Here is a 20,043-nt window from a genome sequence, read left to right as displayed (position 1 = left end):
TGCTTCAGAGGAGGGTCTTCTGAGGCTGCTGCCAGTGATCAAAGTCTCCAAAAGATCTCTGTAGGTTCACGCATAACATGTACTACAATACACAACACAATACACCTGATGTTAGAATATAAAAGTTATAATAACATAGAAAAACATTTCTGTAGGTCCACTTATAATATGTATCACAATACACAACACAATATAAATAATACCGGTACTAGAATATAAAAGAAATTAAACACTAATACCACAATTTAACATTGTACACCCATTAGATAATTGACCTTTAAATATCTCTTGTTATAAATATAAGTAAACTTTTTTTAATAAAAGATGAATACAATTCCTTCATAACGAGAAGGTAAAAGATGCTTATTTTAATCACAGATCCTAACATGTTGTGTTTATTGTTTGTAAAGGCTGATTGACTGTCATCTGTCCAAGAGATGCTGTGAAGTTCTGGCCTCAGTTCTCAGCTCCAACTCCTCTAGTCTGAGAGAGCTGGACCTGAGTAACAACGATCTGAAGGATTCAGGAGTGAAGCTACTCTCTACTGGACTGGGGAGTCCACACTGTACACTGGAAACGCTCAGGTCAGTTTGACTCAATGGTCAAACAGTTACACCACAAGATCCACATCAAAGGACATTAGACAGATTTACCGGGGTCTAATAGGTCTAAATGAATAAGTAGAATATGTCCTCTCAATTTTCATTGCATAGGGCCACTCTTTCAATTTCTATTGCCAGCGCCTCGACATCTCCTTCCTCACCAACCAACTCTTCATCCTCCTCCTCCTCAATCAAATACCTACTAATAATAACCGGCGGCTGATTTGATAATATACTCCAATTAGGATTCATTATCTTCTCTGGGTCATCCAGAATAGTGCATTTCTTCACATGCTCTTGAATAACGCTAGTGCTGATGTGACATTTTAATGAAACTTTGCACAAAGTACAAACCACTATTTTAGTTTTCTGATCTAAGCAGAGTGTCTTCATGGGAACTTAAGTGGGTCGTGTTTCCCAATAGAGCGATCACACCGGCCGCAATACAGCCGCGCTTTAACTCAGCACTGAACTAAACCTTGGCAGTCTGCGTGCATCGCAGCGCCATTACCACTCATCTTATCAAACACAAGACCTCCATCTCACTCTATTTGTGTTGCTATGATAGTCAAACCTGTATGTTGGATTCAGTTTGTTAATGATGGTATAAGATGTATGTTTTATTACATTCTATTTTACTCATAATCATGTGGTCAGACAGTACTTCAGACGTGTTTAGTCAAGTTTAATAACAGATTTTTCTTAGAACTGACTCTTTTTAGGGGCATTTTCAGGAGTTTCAGTTATTTGACTTCTAAATAAGTAATATATTGAAGATCTAATGTGCTGACATTTAGTTCAACTAATAAAACATGTCTAATAACAAATTTAAAATACAGTCCAAAAGTCATTACAGTTCTTAACATGTTGGCTTTATTGTGTGTGAAGGCTGAATCGCTGTCAGCTGTCAGAGAGATGCTGTGAAGCTCTGGCCTCAGTTCTCAGCTCCAACTCCTCTAGTCTGAGAGAGCTGGACCTGAGTAAAAATGATCTGCAGGATTCAGGAGTGAAGCTGCTCTCTGCTGGACTGGGGAGTCCACACTGTACACTGGAAACTCTCAGGTCAGTTTTACTCAATATCTCAAACAGTTACACCACAAGTTCTACATCAGAGGACATTGAACAGATTTACCTCCAGAAAGTTCACAGATCTAAATAAATAAGTAGAATATGTTCTCTCAGGGCTCAAGACACATTTTCTACTGCTGCCAATTACTTTGTAATTTGGTGGCACCCTAACAAATGTGGTCGCAGCCCTTTATTAGACGTGAGAATGTCCTTGATCACGTACCATCCATCTGTTTCCATTCATATGACCAGATTCACTCACTTTAAATAAGCTGTTAATGTTTTGATTGCATACAGGGTATTTTTCTGTTTTTACCGCCAGCGACTCAACATCTTTCCTAACCAACCAACTATTCATCTCCCTCCTCCTCAATCAAATACCTACTAATAATAACCAGCTGCTGATTGGATAATATGATCCAATTAGGATTTATCTTCTTCTCTGGGTCTTCCAGAATAGTGCATTTCTTTACATGCTCTTGAATAGCGCAAGTGCTGCGGTGACATTTCAATGAAACTTTGCACAAAGTACAAACCACTATTTTAGTTTTCTGATTAAAGCAGAGTGCCTTCATGGGAACCTAAGTGGGTCAAGTTTCCCAATTGAGTGATCACACCGGTGCCACAATACAGCCGTGCTTTAACTCAGCACTGAACTAAACCTTGGCAGTCTGCGTGCATCGCAGCGCCATTACCACTCATCTTATCAAACACAAGACCTCAATCTCACTCTATTTGTGTTGCTATGATAGTCAAACCTGTATGTTGGATTCAGTTTGTTAATGATGGTATAAGATGTATGTTTTATTACATTCTATTTTACTCATAATCATGTGGTCAGACAGTACTTCAGACGTGTTTAGTCAAGTTTAATAACAGATTTTTCTTAGAACTGACTCTTTTTAGGGGCATTTTCAGGAGTTTGTTATTTGACTTCTAAATAAGTAATATATTGCAGATCTAATGTACTGACATTTAGTTCAACTAATAAAACATGTCTAATAACAAATTTTAAATACAGTACAACAGTCATTATAGTTCTTAACATGTTGGCTTTATTGTGTGTGAAGGCTGAAGGGCTGTCATCTGTCAGAGAGATGCTGTGAAGCTCTGGCCTCAGTTCTCAGCTCCAAGTCCTCTAGTCTGAGAGAGCTGGACCTGAGTAGAAATGATCTGCAGGATTCAGGAGTGAAGCTGCTCTCTGCTGGACTGGGGAGTCCACATTGTACACTGGAAACTCTCAGGTCAGTTTTACTCAATATCTCAAACAGTTACACCACAAGTTCTACATCAGAGGACATTGAAGAGATTTACCTCCAGTTATAGTTCTCACGTGTGTGTGTGTGTGTGTGTGTGTGTGTGTGTGTGTGTGTGTGTGTGTGTGTGTGTGTGTGTGTGTGTGTGTGTGTGTGTGTGTGTGTGTGTGTGTGTGTGTAGCTTGTCTGGCTGCCTGGTCACACAGGAAGGCTGTGCTTCTCTGGCCTCAGCTCTGAGCTCCAACCCCTCCCATCTGAGAGAGCTGGACCTGAGCTACAATCACCCAGGAGACTCTGGAGCTGCACTGCCCTCTGCTGTACTGGAGGATCCACGCTGGAGACTGGACACTCTCAGGTATAGAGAGGATACTCATTTACATCAGATTGAAACCGCCAATGTTTGTAGGGTCCGGGAGGGTAAATTGGGGTGCTAGCTCAAGCAGGCAATTTATGTCGGGCAGTGTAAACGCGCGGCCCATGCCGAGAACAAGGTGTGCATAAGACGGTCATATTGGGCAATGTAAAAATTGCTTTTGATTTCCCCCCAGTGTGGAGCAGGGTGGAGTGTGGAGGCTGAAACCAGCACCTCAGAGATGTAAGTGTCTGTTTGATTCCTAACATCACACACTCACTTGAGATGTAAAGTCCATCCACACAGCAGGAGGTGACATCCGCTCATTCACATGAGGATTTCTGTATACGTATGTGTAGTGATATTTCCCTGTGTTTATGTATGTCTAGTATGTTTGTGTAGGTGTGTGTACGTATGTGTGCATGTCTATACTAACAGTTAGTTTCCAGCCAAAAGTCAAAGTCTAATATCTTGAAAAGTATGTTGACTATAGCTGAGATATTCCAGAGGAGCCAGAGTGTAAATATTACGGGAGTAGATTCAGTTTATGTTTTGACTGTGAAAGCCATTCACACACACAAAGGATTTACATTTGTGTTGAACTTAAATTATGTCATAAACAATATGGACTACTATTTCTAAAGCTATAGAACGCTAGTCCAATATAGTAGCTATGTAAGATGTTTCTTTCTATGTTAAGGTTTGTAGAGTAGATGAACGTGAAGCAGGAAGAAGAACAATGCAAGAGAAGAGTTCTAGTGATGATGATGATGATGAGGATGAAGAGCGGTTCAGCAGCTCATCATGTCTGGTTCTCCCTCAGATGCCTGTGACCTCACACTGGACCCCAACACGGCCCACAGACGACTCTCTCTGTCTGAGGACAACAGGAAGGTGACGTGGGTTGGAGAGGACCAGTCGTATCCGGATCACCCAGACAGATTTGACTCCTGGCCCCAGGTGTTGGGTAGAGAGGCTCTGACTGGCCGCTGTTACTGGGAGGTAGAGTGGAAAGGAGATGTTGTGATAGGAGTGACATACAGAGGAAGCACAAGGAGAGGAGGGGGTGGTGACAGCAGGCTTGGAGGGAACAACAAGTCCTGGAGTCTTTATTGTTATCAGATGTATGGTGGTTACATTGCCCGGTACAACGGTACACAGATAGCCCTCCCCACCGATGGCTCCACCAGAGTAGGAGTGTATCTGGACCGGCCTGCTGGCTCTCTGTCCTTCTACAGCGTGGAGGAGGGTGAAGGAGGGTCCTCAGACACACTGACACACCTCCACACCTTCTGGTCCTCCTTCACCCAGGAGGACCTCCTCCCTGGGTTTGGGTTCTGTGGGAGTGGGAGGGGTTCCTCAGTGTCTCTGTGTAAGTTGTAGTCTCTCTCTCTCTCTCTCTCTCTCTCTCTCTCTCTCTCTCTCTCTGTCTCTCTCTCTCTCTCTCTCTCTCTCTCTCTCTCTCTCTCTCTCTCTCTCTCTCTCTCTCTCTCTGTCTCTCTCTCTGTCTCTCTCTCTGTCTCTCTCTCTCTCTCTCTCGGTCTCTCTCTCTCTCTCTCTGTCTCTCTCTCTCTCTCTCTCTCTCTCTCTATTTTGTTAATGCAAAATAAATTTGCATTAACGCGTAACTATCATGCTAACTTGCTTTTTATATATTCATTCATTATATTCATAATGCTAGCGATCATTAATATCTCAATTATATGTAATATGATTTTTCTTCTTTGTGAAATAATTTGAGCATTGTTTTTGTTTAATGATTTCTCATGCTTTTCTTTTCATTATTATTTTTTTTTCTTGTTTGTTTTTTATTGATACGTGTGATTGAAAATGTACACGTACTCTTGATGAACTTAGGCTTTGTTTATTAGTGTATGGTCTTGCCACCCTGCTCTTCTTCAGGGCCGTCTAAAATGTAAACCTTTGTGTTTCGTGTGAGATATGTCTGTTTTCACGTTCCGTTCCCGTGCTGCCTTTTGTTGGTTTGGGCCTGTTTTCTTGACCCCCTGGGGAGCGTCAAGAGGCAAAGGGTTCCATAAGCAGTGTTGGGAAGTTCACTTTCTACGTGAACTAGTTCAAAGTTCAGTTCACAAACTTTAAAAATGAACTAGTTCAGTTAAACAGTTCAGTTATTTTTTTCAATGTGTTGCTGTGAGCCAGTGTTGTTTTCGTCAGGCAAGACGAAAACGAAAATGACGTCGTCAGACCCCTTTTTTCCATGACGAAAATGAGACTAAGACGAACGTCACCAAAGCCATATAAAGACTAAAATGTGACGAAAAATGTAGACATTTTCGTCAGACGAGAACTAGACGAGACTAAATTGTTAGTGAGTGGACGAACAAAGTTTCAAAACATGCTTTTTTCCCGCCAACTATAATATGCGGAAAAGAAATGGAGAAATGGAGCCAGCTGCTTGTCCTAACAGTCACGCCCCCATCACACACTAAAAGCCTCGCTCGCGCGCAGCTGCGCCTGCACGCACACGGCACACACGAGTGTGCCGTGTGCGACGAGTGCGACAGTCCGACGAGTTTTCGTCGGACTAAAACTAGACTAAAACCTTTTGAGTTTTCGTCAGACTAAAACTAGACTAAAGCTTTCAAAGATAGAAATGACTAAAATGGGACTAAAACTAAGAAGCATTTCGTCAAAAAGACTAAGACTAAAACTAAATCTAAAATGCCTGCCAAAAACAACACTGCTGTGAGCTATTTTTTTTTTCCGGTATTTTGAACATTGAGCCCACTTCGTGGTTTGTCTAGGATGAAATAGAGTGGTTGAATCAAGCATCGTAGCGAAATACAGTTTCTATCGTGTTTTATTGCACATTTAGCGCATTTTGTAAGGGTTAGGGTTAGGCCAACAAGCAATGATTCTAGGAGGTATTCTAGTCCGCTGATCGAGCCAGAGAGCTAACGTTCTGGATTGTACATATTTAGAATTCGAAATTCGTCTCAGCCTTTATACGACAGATACTCTAGGGTCTATAGCATATAACCGTGTTGTCTGATTACAGTTTGATTCATTTTTCACAATTTAACAGATCTCGTTTTGAAGACTAATCACCGCGCCATTTGTTTCAACATAAAGTGTACATATTTATAATTTTTAATTCGTCCCAGCCTTTACACCACAGACACTATAGGGTCTATAGCATATAACCGCATTTTCTGATTACAGTTTAATGTAACAATAAGCTGACAACACCGCAACTGCAAATTAACCACACAGAGATAACCATGGCAACCTGTCAAACAAATGTTCTCATTCTGCGCGCGCATCCGCCGCGTTGATAAACAAATAACCCCCTAATTGAACGAAGTTAAACCGAGTGAGCGTCTCGTTCACAGACACCAGAATGAACGAGTTCACAGTAACGTTCATCAGGCAGCAATACCGTAGTTTCAGTTCACGTTCGCCGAAAATATGAACGAGTTCATGAACTATCGTTCAATGAACGCGTTCAGGCACAACACTGTCCATAAGGCACCCTTTATGACATCCTGAGGAGCTTCCATCAATAGATTACCATCTGGTTAACAAAGGCTTTTGGTTTATTGGGGGACCTCTGCCCTCAGAAACCCGACAGAAGTGTAGAACTCCTGCCTTTAGCTGTGCAGTGGGCTTCTCCTTGCAAACCTTTAGAGAGACGCAGGGCGAACTCCCATCTGTGGCCTCAGATTATTGCTTTGTATGCCTATTCTATCGTTTGTTGCGATGCATGCGATGCATGTTGCGATGTATCGTTGTTTATACTATTATTACAAACATATATGACCATAATTGTCCATGTATTGTGTGCTTTTTGCGTTTGGAAATCTCATCTGCCTTGGACGCAATATCTGGTAAAGGAATTGCCACAACATATGATTGAAATAAATGTAATCCATTCAATGAAATAAAAAAATGGTGATAATCAACTCAGTGGATCTACCGAATGTTCTCTGTTCAGTCCATGATTCTTCCCGTTTCTTCACTTGAATTCCTCCAAGCGTAGCAGATGTTTCTCCAGAGCTTTCTGTTGTCTGAGCAGCACACCTGGAATGTCCTTCCAGGCCCTGGGGTCCTAGAAGGTCTCTGAGGGGTCCTGGACCCTGACCTGGACCCAGTCTTCAGTCCCAGGTCTCTGAGGGGTCCTGGACCCTGACCTGGACCCAGTCCCAGGTCTCTGAGGGGTCCTGACCTGCACCCAGTCTTCAGTCCCAGGTCTCTGAGGGGTCCTGCTCCCTGACCTGGACCCAGTCTTCAGTCCCAGGTCTCTGAGGGGTCCTGCTCCCTGACCTGGACCCAGTCTTCAGTCCCAGGTCTCTGAGGGGTCCTGGACCCTGACCTGGACCCAGTCTTCAGTCCCAGGTCTCTGAGGGGTCCTGCCCCCTGACCTGGACCCAGTCTTCATTCCCAGGTCTCTGAGGGGTCCTGCCCCCTGACCTGGACCCAGTCTTCAGTCCCAGGTCTCTGAGGGGTCCTGGACCCTGACCTGGACCCAGTCTTCAGTCCCAGGTCTCTGAGGGGTCCTGCCCCCTGACCTGGACCCAGTCTTCAGTCCCAGGTCTCTGAGGGGTCCTGCCCCCTGACCTGGACCCAGTCTTCAGTCCCAGGTCTCTGAGGGGTCCTGCCCCCTGACCTGGACCCAGTCTTCAGTCCCAGGTCTCTGAGGGGTCCTGCCCCCTGACCTGGACCCAGTCTTCAGTCCCGGGTCTCTGAGGGGTCCTGCCCCCTGACCTGGACCCAGTCTTCAGTCCCGGGTCTCTGAGGGGTCCTGCCCCCTGACCTGGACCCAGTCTTCAGTCCCGGGTCTCTGAGGGGTCCTGGACCCTGACCTGGACCCAGTCTTCAGTCCCAGGTCTCTGAGGGGTCCTGCCCCCTGACCTGGACCCAGTCTTCAGTCCGTTCCTCTCACTGGTGGCCTGGAGGACCATGAGCTCAGTCCTCTGGAGACATTTCCTCCAACTCGTCACAACACAACAGTGGAGTCTCCGTTCACCTCGGTTATCAGACGCTTTGATCCAGAGAGACTTACAATACGTCCATTAGTCAGGAGAAAGAGAAACAACCATATATCTCTGTCTGTACACTATGGATGTTCATAGAACCAAGTGACGAGCACTGACAATCACTAGGTTAACCCATCCCCCGTATACAACAGAGATATCTAGGAGAAGATGCTACACAATGCTAAGTTATTCTTAAGTGCCAGGACGTACAACATACGATAAGTGCGTAAGAGGGGTGGGAGGGGGAGGCTATGCAGAGTCCAGGTGAACTCTGAACAGGTGAGTCTTGAGTCTCTGGTGCAGAGTCCAGGTGAACTCTGAACAGGTGAGTCTTGAGTCTCTGGTGCAGAGTCCAGGTGAACTCTGAACAGGTGAGTCTTGAGTCTCTGGTGCAGAGTCCGGGTGAACTCTGAACAGGTGAGTCTTGAGTCTGTGGTGCAGAGTCCAGGTGAACTCTGAACAGGTGAGTCGAGTCTCTGGTGCAGAGTCCGGATGAACTCTGAACAGGTGAGTCTTGAGTCTGTGGTGCAGACTCCTGACTTTGAAAGACCTGGGACCGTATTTCAAAAGGAACAAGATTAAACGGTTTCTCGTGGAATGAGAATTAAAATGTGCCACACTAGTCTCAAATTAATCTGGTAGCCTATATTATTATACGTTTTATAACTAAGTGTGTTGGTATTTGTTATATATGGCATATTTTATTTGATATAAAATCATTTTTCAACGGTTCCAGGGAAAGACCCCACAACTGAACCATGCTGTGAGGGATCAAAATGCTATGCAAGAAAAATAATCAACAAAAAATGAATTTCTGACATCCACCGGGAGCATACCTCTTCATCATTCCACGGTCATTTATATTATGGCACATACTCACAGACTGCACAGTGCCCATCAATTACAACTTTCCCGTCGATAGAGCAACACCACGTGACATCACATGCCATTCCTCATCACGCAGTCCGTCCAAAATTCAATTACAAATGATCAACCGTTTCTAGGCAGCAGAATGTGGCGTGACGAACGCTTGTGCTCCTTCCAGAACCCCCAAAGTGTTTTCCTCCAGCGGGCTCTGCAACATGACAGGTTTGGGTCGGCGTGACACTGGCAGAGTGGCACTAGATTGTTCAACAGTCGAAGGCAGCATCCGCATTTTAGATGAAGTGTTGGTCGGTGATGGTGAATTGCTGCATGCTTCAACTTAACAAACCAAAGTGATATGTTGGGATGTTATGATTATGAATACCTGTAGTCTTCACGGCACAGCGGTCAACCATCAATCTTAAAAGCAGGGGTTTTGAATTAGCATTTCGAAATTAGTCAGTCCACGCCTTTCTTTTTTTGTTTTTATTTGTTGTTTGTTTTATTATTTTAATCAGTCAATGTTAACCCAATGAGGGGAAAGGGGAAAGGGATAATTTAACAGATCCCTTCAAGACAGAAGAATATGGGCTATGATTAAAAAAGGGGTAAGTGCTCCCCCTGGTGGAAATACATTGTCCCTACAGTTGGGGAGAGCGAGAGAGCGAGAGAGAAACGGACACACTGTCGTGTCATGCTACTACTGTTTTTTTTTACTGATTTTACTCTCAGACACACACTCCACCCTCACCTCCACCTTCCGTGTGTGTGTGTGTGTGTGTGTGTGTGTGTGTGTGTGTGTGTGTGTGTGTGTGTGTGTGTGTGTGTGTGTGTGTGTGTGTGTGTGTGTGTGTGTGTGTGTGTGTGTGTGTGTGTGTGTGTGTGTGTGTGTGTGCGTGCGTGCGTGTGCGTGTGTGCTATCATCATCACCTATCCTATCATAAGTGCTTATTATCTTTGAAACCTTTATTTATCTAGGTGGAACCACATTGAGATTAAAAATCGGTTATGCAAGGTTGACCGCGGCCACTGAGTGAAGCTTTCATACTACACATTAAAGGCACCCAGTGCAACTTTCGAGGCTTAAAAATAAACAAGACTAGAAATTGAATGTTTATTTTTCATTGAATGTTTACATAAAGTTGCACTGGGTGCCTTTAAGGACAGAGATGGAGGCTGATGATAAACGTTCTTCTTTTTATAGTAATTGCCGGTTTACAAAGTTTGCGTAAAACGGAAAGTTTGCATTATCTCTTTCATTAGGTTTATAGCTAAAACCTTTTCAATGGTTATATTTTAACTGTGGTTTTAATCATCGAATCCATATTCCAAAGCGTATGATGTTTGAGAACCGCTTGATGGAGGCAGCAAACGCGAAGACGCTGCGGCAGAAGATTGTACCCATCCACGCGTCAGACCTCTGCAGCCAATAGGCGCAGAGAACAAGAATGTCAGACCTCTGCGGCCAATAGGCGCAGAGAAGCAGAATGCAATCCGGAAGTATTTTCATTTTCCACGTGAACAGCGCAAAGTAAGCATGGGTAGCACTCCAGGGGGAAAGATCAACAGGCCCAAAACAGTAAGAAACCCGATTATCTTTCATGAGATGGAAAGTAAAAGCGATCTATGCTTCAATGATAACTTCACAGTATTAATTTAAGTCCGCCATTTCCTATAGTCACTATGAAATCCTGTTTTGCACATGAAGTGACCGTCTAGCTATTTTGTAGCACAAGTGTTTGCGACAGCAACCAACTCTACTTGAAGTTAATACTGCTGACCATATGTGTTTATACGACATTGACTTTTTTATTTGATTCAATCACTCGGTCTCGTCCCTAAAGTAGTTACCCAGCTCGTTAAGTATTCTTTCTGGAAATGTATTTAAACTACAAAAATGGCGTCACAACATCCATACCAGATCTATACACCTTCTGTTGTCATTGCGCAATAATATAAACCATATTGGTAGCCTATTTTAAGATCACACAATGTAAACCTTGTTTAGGAGGATGTGTTCGGTTTTTGTTTGCTACGGAAAGTTGTTCACTTAATTCTACCATTTCTGCTGCCCAGGATTTGGGGAGGAATATCTGCAAGCGCCGCCGGGTTCAGGGGAAGCAGAAGCGTCAGCGGCACCAGATCACCGGTGCCGTCATCGACGCCGGTCTCACGACCATCCATCACCTGAAGAAAAGAATGTGAGTACTGCCCTACGATCAACATAATGCGAGGGAAGTACTTATCAACCAATCAACTTTATTTGAACGACTAATGCTTCATTAAAACACTTGCGAATACATACAACCAGACATACAGGAACAACAACAAAAACTATTAAAAAAAGGCAATGATACCAGTGTTTCCACATGAGTGACTAGTATCACACAGTATTAAGTCCAGGGTTTGACAGCATAATGATAGTTACAAGAACCATTCAATCTGCAAATATATTTGTTTCAAGAATACTTGTATAAGATATAAGGGAGTGAAGACTGCAACCGTCTGGGAAAATAACAACTTGTGATTATAAGAGGAAATTGGATTGTGTCTTAAATGAAATAATAATTGTCTAAATTGTCTATACATGCAGAGTTGACTGTGTTCGAATAACCATTCAGCTAGCCCTACTGGTCTTGGCTGCGCATGCAACTACAACTAACCACTTCAAGCAATGTTTACAGCATCGTTGTTCGTGGGGGAGATTTGTCCACGCGTTGCATGCGATTACAGCATCTATTGTGCCTGGCACCCCTTCCAGTAGAAGACAACTCTGTCTCATTGATATCCATTCATTGAGTATTTGTGTTGCCCAAATAAAGCATATATGTTACTGAAACCGATATTCATGTGTTTCTGAGTCAGATGCACGGGAATACATGGCTGCAGGCGACATTCCTTGAATTGCCTGTTTTTTTTTTAAATTGTGCGAGGCAATGCAATATTTATCATCTCTGATACCTTGTTTCATTTGAAATGTGTTGTTCTTTTTCATGCTGTACGGTCTTTTGATTCTAGTTCTTTGTTTTGTGTTCAGCACCAGCAAGAGGGCCAACATCACTCTGTCTGGGAAGAAGAAGAACAAGCTCCTCAAACAGCTGGCTCACATGGAGAGGGAGAAGGCTGGGATGGACGGTAATTAAAGACCAGACCCGGTCGCTTTGTAAAATAACAAAGATTTACCTGCGAACTGAGACTGTCTGAAAAAGATTCTCTAAAGACTTGAATCAGCTTTTTCCTATTCGATCATATAGATTAAGATACTTTTGTTTAAAATACTATTATTTTAGATGCCTCATTATGGAGAAGCTAGTGGTTAGCTATCTTGCTACCCACAGGTGAACATTGGAGAACTAACCCAGAAGCTTTAGAAAAATAAGCTACTAATTTGCCTTGGTTGGGAATCTAACCCATTGCTTGCTATTTGTTGTCCTGCTGAAGGGAAATCTGGCCCAGTTACTACTATATGTTAATTTTAACATACTATTTAATCAAATATGATTGCTAATGCCGAAAGTGATTGGCTGGGAACCGATTGGTGCATTGATCATAAAAATACACCATAGAGTGCAAATCATGTCATAAATACGTGATAAAATCTGGTACTAGAGCTGCTACACGCTACGACCAAATGTAAATGCCCGGCACCATGTTAAATAATCAATATTATTCATAATAATATCAAAGACAGGCCTATACAATGCTATGCTCCAAAATCACATGCTTTTGTTGTGAAAGGTCACAACCAACCTGCCCAAAAGATAACTACATGATATAGATGCGTCTGTAAATACATAACGTTGTATATCTTCCACTCTGCTCATGATAGTGGCCCCCAGCGCAGCCCCAAAGACCCAGGACCCAAACACCACCCCCGCCGCAGGCCCGACCCCCGCCACCACCAAGAAAGCCAGGAAGAGGAGGAACAGGAAGGGGAAGGGCGCCGCCCCCACCACCGCCGCCGCAGCCCCCACCGCCGCCGCCACCGCAGCCCCCACCGCAGCCCCCACCGCCGCCGCCACCGCAGCCCCAGCGGACGTTGTAATGCAAGACGTGGAGTAAAGACGGAAGAAGAAGAAGCAGAACTCCAAGTGGCCCCAACGTCTGGCGTCCGGCCTCCGGCCTTCGATGAAGGCCGTGAATGAGGACCACACTGAACGAACGGGGTCATGATTCGGTCACAGTGGAGCGCCAGTTTGCCACCTATACAATTTCTGCATTAGTTACATCCGAAATGAGGATTCTGACGTGCTAAATATGAATGTTAATGTTGCGGAAATGCTGCTTGCCTGAATTCTCGGGCGTTTTATTCAAGCATATTTTGGATGCATGGATGGACACTTCAATGTCTGGGTTCTACTGGCGATAAGCCTCATGGAAAACAAGTTTGAAACCATTTCTGAATACTTAAGTAAAGATGTATAGATTACATGGATTTTGACGAGCATGTTTTGCATCCAATAATGACTGTTGCATTTGGAGGGGGGGTCTCTGTAATTTAATTAGAGGCTTTTGCATTGGATACATTTTTGTGCGAAAGCCTATCAATATGTTGGCAGGAAAACATAAAAAATCTGGTCAATTTAGGGAAGTTGACCCTTTTTTATATAGCCTAGTAGCATATTATATAAAAGCATATGTCATTTATGGTTCAGTTTATCAAATGTATTGTTCATGTCCTTTAATTATTGATGTCTGCTTGTGAAATGCGCCATTAAAGTCTTGACTGTTTATAGTGTATTTTTGGCGGTGGGAGGTGACCACTGTGTTTTTCAACTGGTTTCGTCTGTACATTATCACCTTTCGAGTCATCCACAATTCCGAATCCCAGTCTGCGTTGTATGGGCTCGAAACCTGCGCGCATCCCTCCCCCCTACCAGTCGCTCAGAGGACAAAGACTAAAATGGGTCAGAGTCTGAAGAGAGCATCTCTCGCATCAGACACGCACCAACTCTAAGATATCTAAAATAGATGACTTAAGAATCTGTAAATCAATCGTTTTTTAGACTAGGGATCCGACACTGACGGGGGATGAACTCAAACGGGAGAATGTTTACGGAGATCTGAAGGCACGCAGTGCCCACACTACGTAGCCTGTGTACAAAGCTGCTTCTGGAGAAGTCTTTGGATGTAGCGATCGACAAGATGCTGTACAAGTCCTCCAACGGGTAACGGGTGCCTCTCGGAACGGAGCAGGGTCGCTATGACATAAGCAGTGTGGAGCAGCTTGTGAAACCAGTTTGTGGAGCCCGATACCGGTGTGTGAGTGTTCTCTTCGGATGCTGCGCCGAGGTCCATTCGTCCTCCAAGATTACGGGCTAAGTACGTGCATGGGTGCTATAATACATTACAGCATGCTTTGCATTGTGTGAGTGCCTCACAAGTGAGATCGTTTGTTTCTCCATCTTTTACCCTCCTACCTACCCGGGGTATCATGCTTACATGGCGGTAAGAGGTCTGGATCATTTACAGGTTGCACATGTAGGCCGATGAAAAGACCACCAAACAAAAAATTGCATCGCTGGGTATCTCTTGGTAGGATTGAGTGTCTCGCCAAACACCATTTGTGTATGTCGCCGAGGCCTCCGGCTACACTGAGTCTACCAGCCTTCCTCTTATTTTGAGCATCGCTTTTCGCATCGATAGCCTACACCACTGGTTCGCGAATAATAGCCTATATGTGGCGTCCTACGCGTATCGGCAGCCTGTGTTTTTCTGTGGATTATTAGCACTATCCTCGTAGGCTACAGATGCAGATGACTAATCCTGTTGATTTACGACGTGCCCTCCATTGTAACAACAATCAAGGCACCGATGGCAATGTGATAAGGCAGATACCGCTGGCTGGCAGCAGTTAAGTGCTAAGATAACAGCGTGTGCTATATGTCCCACACAGGAGACACAGGGGTCGAAGTGCTTCTCTGAAGGAGTGTGTTGTTCGGACTGTGGACCCACGGAGCAGATCGGAGCATCTTATGGGGACCCGTTCACACTCACTGGCTGCTGGTAAGTACAGTAAGCCTACCGAGATGATTATATTTAAATTAGACGGATCACATGTTCGTATGAAGATGTTTTTAAAGGCAGTATCGATTTGAATGTTTGGACTGTGTTGGTGAGCTGTCAGTTGGTATTTATGTATTTCATGAATTGTAGACTGATGAGTGATGACAGCGTTTAACAACGTCTTTCTGAAAGTGGCAGAAAATAGCCTCTTTTTATTTAGATCAAGGCTGTGGATTTTCTTTCTTCTTAGTGGATGTTGTCTTTCTTCCAACAATAGTCTCCTATTTCACCCCTGAGCTGTCCCCATTGGCAAAAAATAACTCTACATTTTTACATACTTTAGATTTTTGATCAAAGTGACACAATTATCTCCACCTGTGAACCACGCTGACAGAAATGTTGCATAACATCCTTTTTTTAGACGTCTCATTATGCACAGTGGTAGCCTAGTCATTTTAAATTCTTTCTCCTTCCCCACAAGGCTGACAGGACAGCGTTTGGCAACTACAGGAGGAAATTGTTAATGAGTTCCAGCACAAATCACTGTCAGCGTGCTAGGCCGATAGAGACATGTACATGCCCAATAAACTGTGTAATGTGTTTATCTTATGTATTATCTACAGTAGGTTATGGTGTGTTTGTGTAGTTGGTAGCACACCCAATTGAAAGAATTACAAGGATTGGTACCCTATCCTTTTAAAGTAACCATATTGATCCAAGAGTTGTCTATTAACATTTTCTGGTGGTAAGGTCGTTTTGATGTCAGGCACAGTAAATATGGACTGCTGGTATCGGTTTATAGATATACCAAACGGTACATTATATATACATCTCTGATGAAGTCACTTTCTGACAGGATTATATGATCTGTTTTGGTAGTTCCAGATATTGAGTTGTATTTTGTGTCTGGCATAATGTACACCTCCTCCAAAGTCAAAGTCCGCTTCATTTTCAATTCCAAAAATGTGTGCCAGACACACAGATGAATCGAAACTATGCTTATAACCCACCCACGGTGCAATAAGAAGAAGAGGATAAAATTAGGTCGAATAAGTAATATTTACAATTCACCTTCTCCCACAGAAACCAAACGAGTTGTTCCTGGATCGCCTTCGACTCCACCGGGCTTACATCACCGACCGTAAAAGAGAGAGAGACAGGACAGATCCGGTTCCGGATAAACGGCTCGCGCTGTGACCATGGCAACCGTGATGAGAATACCCACGCTCAGCGGGGTCGCCATGGCGATGGTGATGCTCTCGGCCGGCCTGGCCTCAGTGTCGGGCCTGGAGCCGGAGACGTGCTTCTCGCGGCAGCACCGGCAGGCCACCGTCAACGTGCGCCTGGCCTCCAGCCGGCCCGGGACCGTCATCGATTCCCGCATCGTCAATTCGGAGCGCGACTGCATCCTGGCTTGTTGCTCAGAGGAAGTGGCGCCAGGTAACCGACAATAGAGCGCCCATATATGGCCCGTTGACATATAATTAGTGGTTAACTTGTTAGTATCTAAATTGACTGTGCATTTTATTCAGACATATAACATAACTCTGTTGCTCAGAGGAAGTGGCTCCAGGTCACCGACAATTGCCCGCCCATACATGGCCCGTTGACATAGAACGTGTCGTTAGCTTGTATTGTAGCTAAGTTTGGAAATTGATGACCGCAAAGGACCCTGTGTGCGACAGCCCATATATGGTAACGGCATCAGTGGGCCAGTACACAACAAGCTTGTAAAACTCGACAAATTTAGAATTTTGAGTAAACAATTTTTTTCCCTGACTCGGGAACCGTAGGCGTATCCATGACGACATCGTTATGAATAATAATGAGCATTTATAATAATGATCAAAAGGCTATTACTAATCCTGTTATTCAAATGATAGAATATCGTTTTTTGGTTGTTGATGTTATCGAGCAATTCAGGACATGTTTAGCATGTCCTGAACTGAAGCTCCGTGTCGCTTTCCCTCCGCTCGCTGTATATTTAGATTTCGTACTGTTCTTTCTGTTTTGTGTTTTCTTTTTTATATATTAACAATAAGTTGAGTGTACTTTGAGAGCAAAGGGTTCACCGAAGTCAAATTCCTTGTGTGCGTGTTACGCAAACCTGGCCAATAAAAGCTGAACGTGTCGCCGTCTTCCTCCTAGGAGCCAAGTGCAACATGGCCGTGTTTAAGGCCAAGAAGCCGGCCGCCTCTGACAACTGCCTCCTGTTCCACTGCGACACGGAGCAGGACTGCCCCCTCATGATGGCCGGCGACGGAGTCAACACCTACGATATATTCAAGGGTAACCGCGGCAACGTTCATGGTCCTTCGTCTCCCTCTCTGTAGCTCTCTATCCATCCGCATCATTTCTAATATGAACAATTTAAAATAGAGTGAACAATGTAAACATGCACAGCATCTAAAAATTGCAAAATGGTCGGACACAATTAAAGTGAGGAGTTGAACAAATAGCTCAAGAGATTTTTACACATTCAAGATAGAATAGGTGAGGTGTTCGAATTAATACATCTTTAAAGTAAAGCCAATATTTCTATAGCCCTAGATCAGAGTTATTGTCTCACAGGTCTTCTCAAAAGCCCACATTATAACCCCATCGATGCCCTCTAAGGGGCAAGGAGGTACAGACAATAGACAGTGAGAAGGAACAAGGTAGACGGATCCCTCCTTTCATGGATGGAGAGGACGGTTTGTGCTAAATGGGCAGACAAAGAGTGATAGCATGACACAATCACAAACAAAGGTCAAAGTTAAAAGGAAATAACGGATTAGTAGTAACTAAAAATAACCAAATGACTAATGACAAATCATTTTCTCCAATCTAACCATGGCTTACTAGTCATTTTTGGTCATCAACTGATTCTGTACTCTATCACTGATTGCATGAAGTCTATCGTACCTGTTTGTGTTTCTTATCTGTCGTGATCCTTTGTCCGTTTCCCTCAGGGGTTCTTCATTCTACCACCACGATGGTGCCAGTGACCACGACCGCTGCCGCCACCACCACCACCACCACAACACAACCCCCTCCCCCCACCACCACCACCACCACCACGCAACCCCCGTCAACCACCACCGTCACGGAGCCCACCACCACCACCACTACCACAGCCCCCACCACCGCCACCACCACCACCACCACAACGACACTAGCTCCTACAACAACAACAACAACAACAACGATCCCCACCACGACTACAACCACGACCACCACCCAGCCCACCACCACCACCACCACCACCACCGAAGCACCACCCCCCACAGTCCCTACCGTCCGGGAGCTGCCGCCCACAACCACGACCGAGACACCGGTCGTCATCATCGCCACCATGCCCGCCGTCGAGGAACTGCCCGCCGTCGAAGAACTGCCCCCCGCGAGGACGACCCAGACGGCCACGGAGCGAGCTACGCCCCCCTCGACGGCGGCTACGTCCCCTTCGACCACCACCACCACCACCACCACCACCACCACTGCCGCAAGAAAGCCCAACAAACCCACCAAAAAGCTCAACAAAAACGTCAAGAAACTCCGCCCGCATCCGGTGGTCGTTGACCCCACCCCCAACAACACCACCACCACCACCACCACCACCACGGCGGCCCCCGAGCCCGTCCCGACCACCACCCCCACCACCACCACCCCCACCACCACCACCCCCACCACCACGACCCCTGCCCCAAAACCCAGAACTACCCCGGTCGCCAGAACCACCACCACCCCCACCCCCCCCACCACCCCCACCACCACAAGGGCTACGTCCACCACATCCACCACCACCACGACCACCACCACCACCGCGGTTCCCACAACGACCACGACCGCCGCCCCCCGACCCACAGAGCCCGAGGACGTCCAGACCTCCACCGTGGCCGGGGTCTTCGTGGTCGCCGAGGGCGACGTCCAGTCGGACCGCACGCTGAAGAAGCCGGACCGGCCGGACGGAGGAGTCGTCCCCGAGGGCGAGGGCGTGCGGAAAACCGGCGCGACGTCACACGGAGCCCTCAAGAGCGGCCTGGTGGTGCTGATGGTGCTGGGGCTGGCGGTGCTCACGATGGCGCTGGCCATCGGAGGACGCAAAGCCATGGAGTCCTTCGACCGGCGCCATTACACCCGCCTGGAGCTCAACGACCTGCACTACGAGGTGTAGAGAGACCCAAGCCCCCCCACTGGCCGGTCTGGCCTGCACCACCACCACCACCACCACCACCACCACCACCACCACCACCAACGGTACCACCTTTAGTTCACCACCACGGCCACACGGAGAGAAGGAACACACAGTTGGACTGTCGCGTTTGTGTTTGGCAGACCGGAGCTGAGAAGGCTCATTCCGGACAGACGAAGTCACATGCACTGCTCTTTTTTATTTTTTTCTTCGCCGAGTCTTTCTATTATTAATGAATATGTTTCATTTCAAGATAGCACACGGTTTTGCATTTATTGAAGTTTTCAATTGTCACCGTGTTTGAAGGAGCACGGTGTTGGGTGATGTGGCGGACTTGGATGATTGAGATATTTTCTTATGCTATAACCAGTGCTAACTCAAGTCTATGCGTGAAATTGGTTTGTAGGGACGGGGGTGTTTCATTGAACATAGCGCGGGAGCCGTCTTCCCTTGGCTATCTCCATCTTCACTGTAAGGACGCGGGTAAAGCGAAGCTCCACTGCACACATTCGCCACTAGATGTCAGCAGCTGTTTTAAGATGCAACAATCATCAACCGTCGGACGTTGGAAGCTACCGATCATCACAGCCGCTTGGTTGGTATTCCTTTAACGACAACGAAACAGTGTATTTCTTTGGAATGCAGATAGGCCTAATGAACAGCAATATTTTGTACCCCCCCTAAAAAAACACTCAGGAAGCCTCCGAATTCTAGCCAAGTTCTAGAG

At 45.4% G+C, this 20,043-nt stretch overlaps 3 protein-coding genes across 8 annotated transcripts in view; all 3 read left to right on the top strand.

Moving 5' to 3' along the window:
* Positions 1-4,793, top strand: part of LOC130381623 (NACHT, LRR and PYD domains-containing protein 12-like) — a 75,696-nt gene extending 70,903 nt beyond the window's left edge. For 2 of the 6 annotated variants that reach the window (XM_056589304.1, XM_056589306.1), the window contains exons 11-16: positions 411-584; positions 1,491-1,664; positions 2,741-2,914; positions 3,108-3,281; positions 3,475-3,521; positions 4,102-4,717. In XM_056589304.1, the coding sequence (XP_056445279.1) occupies positions 411-584; positions 1,491-1,664; positions 2,741-2,914; positions 3,108-3,281; positions 3,475-3,521; positions 4,102-4,661 (1,303 nt within the window). In that variant the 3' untranslated portion in view covers positions 4,662-4,717. Of the gene's footprint in view, positions 1-410; positions 585-1,490; positions 1,665-2,740; positions 2,915-3,107; positions 3,282-3,474; positions 3,522-4,101 lie in introns of all 6 variants that reach the window. The other 4 variants (XM_056589309.1, XM_056589305.1, XM_056589307.1 and 1 more) reach the window with 4 other exon arrangements.
* A 5,824-nt stretch (positions 4,794-10,617) lies between these two features.
* On the top strand, positions 10,618-14,050 carry c4h11orf98 (chromosome 4 C11orf98 homolog). Its single transcript, XM_056588672.1, has 4 exons — positions 10,618-10,718; positions 11,216-11,340; positions 12,177-12,274; positions 12,969-14,050. The coding sequence occupies exons 1-4, from the start codon at positions 10,677-10,679 to the stop codon at positions 13,199-13,201; spliced, it is 498 nt and encodes a 165-aa protein (XP_056444647.1). The 5' UTR covers positions 10,618-10,676; the 3' UTR covers positions 13,202-14,050.
* A 136-nt stretch (positions 14,051-14,186) lies between these two features.
* mansc1 (MANSC domain containing 1) lies at positions 14,187-17,478 on the top strand. The gene is made up of 4 exons (XM_056587595.1): positions 14,187-14,461; positions 15,036-15,145; positions 16,229-16,585; positions 17,294-17,478. The coding sequence occupies exons 3-4, from the start codon at positions 16,345-16,347 to the stop codon at positions 17,476-17,478; spliced, it is 426 nt and encodes a 141-aa protein (XP_056443570.1). The 5' UTR covers positions 14,187-14,461; positions 15,036-15,145; positions 16,229-16,344.
* The last annotated feature ends 2,565 nt before the right edge of the window (positions 17,479-20,043 follow it).

The sequence above is a fragment of the Gadus chalcogrammus genome, chromosome 4 (genome assembly GCF_026213295.1).
Source record: "Gadus chalcogrammus isolate NIFS_2021 chromosome 4, NIFS_Gcha_1.0, whole genome shotgun sequence".
Lineage (NCBI taxonomy): Eukaryota > Metazoa > Chordata > Actinopteri > Gadiformes > Gadidae > Gadus > Gadus chalcogrammus.
The sequence above is the reverse complement of the archived record's forward strand: the minus strand, read 5'-3'. Positions and strand labels throughout refer to the sequence as shown.

Excerpts from the sequence above, each read along its gene's own strand:
- c4h11orf98 (XM_056588672.1), top strand. The coding sequence starts at position 10,677 with ATGGGTAGCACTCCAGGGGGAAAGATCAACAGGCCCAAAACA. Across the intron at positions 10,719-11,215 it reads AGATCAACAGGCCCAAAACA|GATTTGGGGAGGAATATCTG; the intron begins GTAAGAAACCCG and ends TCTGCTGCCCAG. Across the intron at positions 12,275-12,968 it reads GGAGAAGGCTGGGATGGACG|TGGCCCCCAGCGCAGCCCCA; the intron begins GTAATTAAAGAC and ends TGCTCATGATAG.
- mansc1 (XM_056587595.1), top strand. The coding sequence starts at position 16,345 with ATGGCAACCGTGATGAGAATACCCACGCTCAGCGGGGTCGCCATGGCG. Across the intron at positions 16,586-17,293 it reads CTCAGAGGAAGTGGCGCCAG|GAGCCAAGTGCAACATGGCC; the intron begins GTAACCGACAAT and ends TCTTCCTCCTAG.